Below are 7,772 nucleotides of genomic sequence, written 5' to 3' on the forward strand. Positions count from 1 at the left end.
GGAGCTCCGGTGACCAATTGTCGACTGGTCGCCGGAGCTCCGGTGACCGCCGCCGCCGAAGCTCCGGTGACCGGCCGGCTAGTAGGGGCTGTGATATTTTAAAAATAATATTTAAAATGAAGGGCAATGTGGTCTTTTCCTTTCACATAATAATCTCAATTTGGTCTCATGGTACCAAAATAGGATTTGTGAAATTAGGCGGACGTTTTTGAGCTTTTGAAGTTAAAGGTGTATTTTTCTGTCTTTTTCCCAAAAGAGTTATAACTCAGAAAATAGTTAAAAGGAAATATTGTAAAAGATATCTACTGACTGTTGAAAGCTTCGAATCGCTCTCGCTCCTCCATAGCCAACAATTTCTCGCAGTCCCATGCTCTGCTTATGGAAGCCCTAGCCAGTGCAGCCGCGAGTGGACAATTTCAACCTGCGGTCTCCATTACGTTCAACCGGAGGAGCTTGAGATCAAGCCGGAGCCCCAATGGCGTTTCTATGCGTCTCCGTCCTTTAAGATGCTCAGCTCGTGCTTCTGCTTTAGGTGATTCTCACATTTCCCCTTGTGGTGGTTTTATTTTGATTACATTTCTATTTTCCTTCTTGGACATGAAAAAATGAGAATGGAAACTTGATCAACGTTTTTTTTGGTCAATTCCTCTTGCTTGGTTTCTGTGATTTCGAGGTAACGAGAAATGTACGATAAATCGTGGGTTATTGCATTTTTTGAGCATTAACTTCGGCTCATCTGATCGTTCAAGCGGTTCTTCTATCAGATACCCACAGTACTAACAACTATAAGTAACTATTCCTATTTGTTACAATTAATTAATACATCATATATATCCTGTATCTGTAGTTCATTTCCTTGTACTGGTTTTTTTTTTTTTTTTTTAATGGGACCTGGCCAACATTTTTGAGCTGAGATTCTTACGATCCATTTAATCTAGTTGATAATGCAGACAAGTTTATTGAAGCTTCAAAAACGGGAAATCTTATTCCTCTATATCGATGTATTTTTTCTGATCACCTCACCCCTGTTCTTGCTTACCGGTGTTTGGTTAAGGAGGATGAGCGAGATGCTCCTAGTTTTCTGTTTGAGTCTGTTGAACCTGGACTTCAGGTTTCCAGCATTGTAAGCATTCCATTCCATTTTATTAAATTTATTGTTTGAAAGATGTCTTGGGTTTTCCCTTAATCTGGATAAATCATATTAGGGGCGGTACAGTGTGGTGGGAGCTCAGCCAACAATGGAAATTGTGGCACAAGAGAACATGGTTACAATAATGGACCATGAGGAAGGATGCAGAACTGAAGAAATTGTGGAGGATCCGATGGTGATTCCCAGAAGAATCTTGGATCAGTGGAAGCCTCAGCTCACTGAGGGGCTTCCCGATGCATTTTGTGGTAATGAACATTGACTATAAATCCCTAAAGAACTTTATCCATACACACAATTCAATAGGGCATACTTTCAATTTGGTTGCTGCGATGCCTCTGTTTATATTTTGTAATATGTATTAGTCTTCAAAGTTTGGTAGTGTTAAGGCAGCCAAATTCATAAATCATGCTTCTGTTATTTATTTTCCAAATTTTTAAATATCATATTGTTTGCATCTTGCAAGACGCAGATGGGGCCAAAAAAAATTCCTTGTTAGATTTTCCTCCAACTTACAGCTTTATGCTAAAGTAAAGATCAAGTGTCTGCTTTGTAAGCCTTGATGCATGTTTAGGGGTCACTTTAACTTCTTAGAAGAAAAATGAATATCAAGTAAAGATCAAGTGTCTGCTTTGTAAGCCTTGATGCATGTTTAGGGGTCACTTTAACTTCTTAGAAGAAAAATGAATATCAAGTAACTGATCAGCAAAACCCACGCATGTACCTAAGCAGTTTTATAGTGAGTTCGCTGATATATATTTGATTATTTACTTTTTACCTTTTACCAGGTGGTTGGGTTGGTTACTTTTCATATGATACAGTGCGCTTTGTAGAAAAGAAGAAACTTCATTCTTTACTGCCCCAGCAGATGATAGAAACCTTCCTGATGTTCATCTTGGTCTTTATGATAACGTGATTGTGTTTGATCATGTTGAGAAGGTGCTTTCATATCACTCAAGAACAATGTGCTCTCCGACTGAATTTCTTATGGGATTATGGCTTCAATTTATGCCTGTATTTACTTTGGTGATGTGTACAGAAAGACAGTTGACTAATTGAGTGACATGCTTCCCTTTTCTTTTCTTTTTTTGTGCCTATAAATGAAATATTCAGACGAGGCTGGCAATATGACTTGATAAACTGAGAAGACTTGCTCAAGCTTACATTCATTTATTCCTTTCAAATGAAATTTCATGTCATTAAAAAAAAAAAGGCTGGCGACCGGATTTGTTAGTCAATTATAAGAACCTTGCTGTTTCTTTGGCTTTCACCACCTTTTTTTTTGAGAAATAAATTAATGCAACAAAGAGACTAAGAGGCAATAATTCTGATTATATATAAGTGTTTCCTGGAGTTACTGTTCTAACGAATAACTCTTTAATTTGAGCTTGTTGAACCCAGAAAGCTTATGTGATTCATTGGGTGCAATTAGATCGCTATTCTTCTGCTGAGGAAGCTCTCAATGATGGAATGAACCGATTGGAAACACTGGTGTCCAGGGTGCATGATATAATTACGTGAGTAATGCTTTCCCCCTGTACATTATATTTCTAATTATGGATTATTTTTTATTTTGATTTTAAGTTTGATTGTCTACAAACTGCAAGATACTTGTCAATTTTCAGCCCACGGCTGCCGGCAGGTTCAATAAAGTTATACACTCATCTTTTTGGTTCTAAGCTGGAGGCATCAAACATGACAAGTGATGAATACAAGAAGGCAGTGCTGCAAGCAAAAGAACACATTCTAGCTGGTGATATTTTTCAGATTGTACTAAGTCAGCGGTTTGAACGGCGGACTTTTGCAGACCCATTTGAAGTCTACAGAGCACTGAGGATTGTTAATCCTAGTCCGTACATGACTTATCTACAGGTTTGCCATTTCTCTTTACTCCTTTTTTTAGTTTGTTCTATTTATTGCTGTTGTTGTGCTTTCAAGTTTGCTTTCAAGTTGTCTAATTTACTCAAGTATACTGGTATCAGGCCAGAGGATGTATCCTTGTTGCTTCAAGTCCAGAAATTCTTACACGGGTGAAGAAGGTAACATTACTGTGCAAAAATTACTTAAACATAATTGCCTACATCTTTTTTTTTTCATTTAATTTAATGTTAGTATATGATAGTAGTAGGCCGTGTTTGTGTTCACAATTTTCTTTTGTTTACTTATCATTTTTTTAACCTCTTCCTTCTTGAGGTTTTCTATTAACGTCTTTGAATTTTCATATAGTTTTAACAAGCATTAATGCCTCTTTCATATCTTTGTTGACAGGGGAAAATTACCAATCGCCCCCTTGCTGGGACTGTTAGAAGAGGCAAAACACCTAAAGAAGATATCATGTTAGAGAAAGATCTTTTGAATGATGAAAAGCAATGTGCAGAACACATAATGCTTGTTGATTTGGGAAGGAATGATGTTGGGAAGGTTTGAAGTTTCCATTTCCAGGACTTATTTTATTTTTGTTCCATATTCTATGGGGATCAAAATAATATCCCATTAGTGCCTGCTATAAGCATATTGATGGGCCCCAACACGTTACTCCCGCCAAAACATGCAAAGAGACATATGGGAATCACAAAATGGCAAAAAATGGGAGGAAATGTGAAAATTTATGTACAAAAAAAATAGAAAAGCAAGGAGCAATATGTTCCTATTGGACGTATATTTTTTATGTGCTCTGTGGTACTTGCTTCAAGGTTAAGTACTCTTTGATGATACTGGTATTTGCAAATTGCCCATAAACCCATAACATTATTTCTTATTGTTGTAACCATGTATTTGGTATGATGTGGATATGCAGGTCTCCAAACCTGGTTCTGTTAGGGTTGAAAAGCTCATGAATATTGAACGCTATTCCCATGTTATGCACATCAGTTCAACTGTAAGTTCTGTAATGTAATTGATGGGAATTTGGATACTCAAATGTGTCTCAAACTACATGATATGTATGCATTGTATGCTTACAAGGGGAACTTCCAACGTCACTGTGCTCTTTGTCATTCAAGATTCTTAGTATAATAGTTCTATTACTAAATTGGAAAACAAAACCTTGTTGACAGATATGGACAAAAAGAGTACAGCCAAAAATCTTGTGGGATAAGGCGGAAAGAATGTGTAAAAGGAATGGTAAAAGAAATTGTTGAAAATGGGTTTTGAAGTCAAGTGTGAGATTGAGGGTAGTCTATCGATGAGATAATTAGATGTGAGAATTAGGTGCCTATTTACTCTTAATAGGATTCATATGATGGTACATCATTATAAGCTTATAACCAACAGTTTTATATTTCTGTGAAAGTTTGTTTGATCCAAGTCCTTTGACGTGAGACTTAGGGTCTTTGCATCTCAACTATTCATGTCCAGTTTGCTAATTATATACTATCTCTGATTCTTAATATAAAAGCTAGTTAACTAATTTGATTAGATCAAGAAATTTTGTTAAGTTAATTATTTATAATAAATAGGTCTTATCTTCCTTAAAATACCATTGCTAATCATGTGTATTAGCTAAAACTACTATTTGATGAAACGTTTAGCATGTGCAATTATTACAAAGATTACTTTGAAAAAAAATGGATAAATATGAGAAAACAAAGTGAATTAAGATCTTATATTTAGGACCAAATTGAATATCAAACTAGCTCTTATATTGAATATTGGAGGTATTAGTTGAGGAGATGCTGATTCTATATTTTAGCTACAGTTTCAAAGCAATTTCAGTTGTCTTTTTAAAAGCAACAAATGAATGGAGTTAGTGAAGAAGATTGGATCTATGACTATGAAAACTGTACATCGAAGATTGTATCTATGACTATGAAAACTGTACATGTCTGTCTTTGCAGGTCACCGGGGAGTTACTTGATCATTTAACAAGCTGGGATGCACTGCGTGCTGCATTGCCTGTTGGAACAGTTAGTGGAGCACCGAAGGTAATTTTTAGTGCATTGTAAGACTGCTTAGTCTTAATGCCCCTAAATTCTGACATTTGCTAAAATATAAGGAAACCAAGAAATCAAAAGGTAGGCTCCCTCCCTCCCTCTCTTGGGCAGATAACCAGATGGATCATTATATATGTTGAAAAAAAAAATCTAAGTTTTATAATTTTGATAAATTTTAACTAAAATTGAGCTGTGTATATTTCCAAATTAATTAATTTTACCAATTTAACTTTTAAGGCTTGTGAATAAATTTTGACATGAACATTTGGTTAACAAATTTTGTAAAATCTATGAAATCAATTTATGATTATAGTTTAAAATGGGGAGAATTACCATGAGGTCCTAAGGAAAGAATTTAATTGCCAAGAAATCCAATGACAAGTGACCAGCATGAACCTGTTGCTATTCTTTACCTTGAAACTTGTCATAGCATGCTCTTCAATTGTCAATAGATTTTAGGGTAATTAAATCCTTTTTTTTGGGACCTGATTGTAATTCTTCCTAAAATATTTGTTTTAGGGACCTCTAAAAGGACTCACATCAGTTACTGGCATCTATTGGCCGGTCTTTAGTTCCTTCCTTTCCTTTAAGCTTCACATTAGTTAGAGGCATGAAATGTTTTATCTTATATAAGCAAGGAATTGGCAGAGTTTAAACGTTTTCATGAACCACATGGGCCTTGGCACCAGCTGGGTCCCATATAAACTTTCAGAACGTCTCATTTCTGGTATGTTGAGGTGGAAAGTAAAGATCTTTTGCCTGGGGACGGCTCAACCCTTTTAGTTCACTAGATTGGCGGCCAGATCATCTGTGTACTGGTTTGACCATCTGGTCCAGTCTGGATTCTTCTACCGGTTCCTTTTTCTAAGCTAATCCGTATGAGTAGAAATTCAACCAACTAATTTGAAATGAAATATTGGCTCTTGCTTGAGAAAAAGTAGTTTTTGCCTGTTGCTATAACAAAATATTCTGCAATCCTCTACTGCTGGGTTCCAAAGAACGTGCCGCTTTTATAACAGGACTGTGAAGCAGAATATGATGGGTTAATGTTACAGTATGCTAATGCTCCTGATATTCGATTGGTGAAGCGAGATATCTGGAACTTAGAATATGTTTTTACCTAATAAATTTTCATATTTCCTATTCAAGTCATGTATTTTCTTTTGTAACTCAGACCTGTCTGGAACTTGGACATGTTCCCTTTGTATTTTCTTTTTTTCCCCCCTTTTTTTGACCAAAAAAAAAAAGTCACTCTCGTTTGGATTATTTTTTGACGTTTCTGATTCTAAGAAATCCACATGTTCTGTGCTGCAAAACAGGTGAAAGCCATGGAATTGATTGATCAGTTGGAAGTGGCAAGACGAGGACCATATAGTGGTGGATTTGGAGGCATATCTTTCTCTGGCTCTATGGACATTGCCCTTGCTCTGAGGACCATCGTTTTCCCTACCAATACTCGTTTTGATACGATGTTCTCGTACAAGGATTTGAACAAACGTAAGGAGTGGATTGCTCATCTGCAGGCCGGAGCAGGAATTGTGGCTGACAGTGATCCAGCCGATGAGCAAAGAGAGTGTGAGAACAAAGCTGCAGCTCTTGCCCGCGCGATTGATCTTGCTGAGTCTTCCTTTGTTGAGAAATGAATTGGATGAATCCATGGGTAAAAACCTCATTGCTGAATCGTAAACTAAAATAAAGACGTCGAGTCTTGTTTGAAATTAATCTGAAGAAACTACGTAATTGCCTCAGCAAATGAGGGGTTTGTTAACCATTTGTAGTTGATTTTAATGGGAATTTAATGTTTCTATTTTTCTCAGGATATTGGGCGTATTTTGTTGCATTTTAAACGTTTTGTTAACCATTCACGTTGATTTATTTTTTATGCTCGCATTACTATTCCACTTCCACTCGCTGGCTTGATTTGTTCGTGACAGACAATACAAGGTGATCACACCTTACGTAGCCAATACTTGCCCCCTTTTTGGAAACCTAATGAGATGAAGCGCATCAATGGGACGCAATCCGATGCAGTCACTCCCACGTTCGCCTCATTTTTAGCCGTCCAATCACAGTTGTATTATTACTTTTGCTCTTTGATATAAAAGCTAATTGATTAATTTAAATATATTAAAAAAAATAGTCAAGTTATTTATAATAAATATGTTTTTTTAAAAATATTTTTGCTAATTAAATGTATTAGTTATAATTATTATTGTTGTAAATATTATTTTGAAAAAAATAGTTAAATATTTATAATGAATTAGGGATTTATATTTAATATTAAAATAGAAGTTAAATTAGTTTTTATATTAAGAATCAGTAATAATTTAAAACACCAACATCACTCCATCCCAGGTTGCTGTTTTTTTTTTTTTTTTGGGAAAAAATACCCAATGGGAATAAAGAGAAGTTGGTCCATTATAAGTAGGGCACTAATGGAAACAAAGAGAGGTGGGTGAGAAAAATATTACTGGCAGCTGAATTTAGCAAAATGGGTTAATCTTCACAAAATTAAAGTTTAAATATTTTCTGGGTTATTATTTTTAATGGGAAGATAGATGTGCTTAGGGATAACAAAAAAAGAGCTAGGCGTACTTCGCTACTTCAACCGCTTATCCTCAAGTTATCCTAACACCATCTTTGATCCTTAATATAAAAATTATATAATTAATTTGTAGATATTAAGAAAATTA

The 7,772-nt window shown here is 35.6% G+C and overlaps 1 protein-coding gene across 1 annotated transcript; it reads left to right on the plus strand.

The window, feature by feature from the left end:
* Nucleotides 1–324: 324 nt before the first annotated feature.
* LOC114739849 (anthranilate synthase alpha subunit 2, chloroplastic-like) lies at nt 325–6,940 on the plus strand. Its single transcript, XM_028927949.1, is given in 12 exon segments — nt 325–532; nt 939–1,123; nt 1,206–1,395; nt 1,936–1,992; nt 1,995–2,086; nt 2,549–2,664; nt 2,773–3,019; nt 3,130–3,186; nt 3,416–3,568; nt 3,945–4,025; nt 4,984–5,070; nt 6,399–6,940. Coding segments are annotated over 12 exon segments (1,743 nt in total). The 5' UTR covers nt 325–378; the 3' UTR covers nt 6,723–6,940.
* Nucleotides 6,941–7,772: the final 832 nt, after the last annotated feature.

This window comes from Neltuma alba, unplaced genomic scaffold (genome assembly GCF_004799145.2).
Source record: "Neltuma alba isolate B1F8T4 unplaced genomic scaffold, ASM479914v2 tig00002944_pilon, whole genome shotgun sequence".
In the NCBI taxonomy this organism is placed as follows: domain Eukaryota; kingdom Viridiplantae; phylum Streptophyta; class Magnoliopsida; order Fabales; family Fabaceae; genus Neltuma; species Neltuma alba.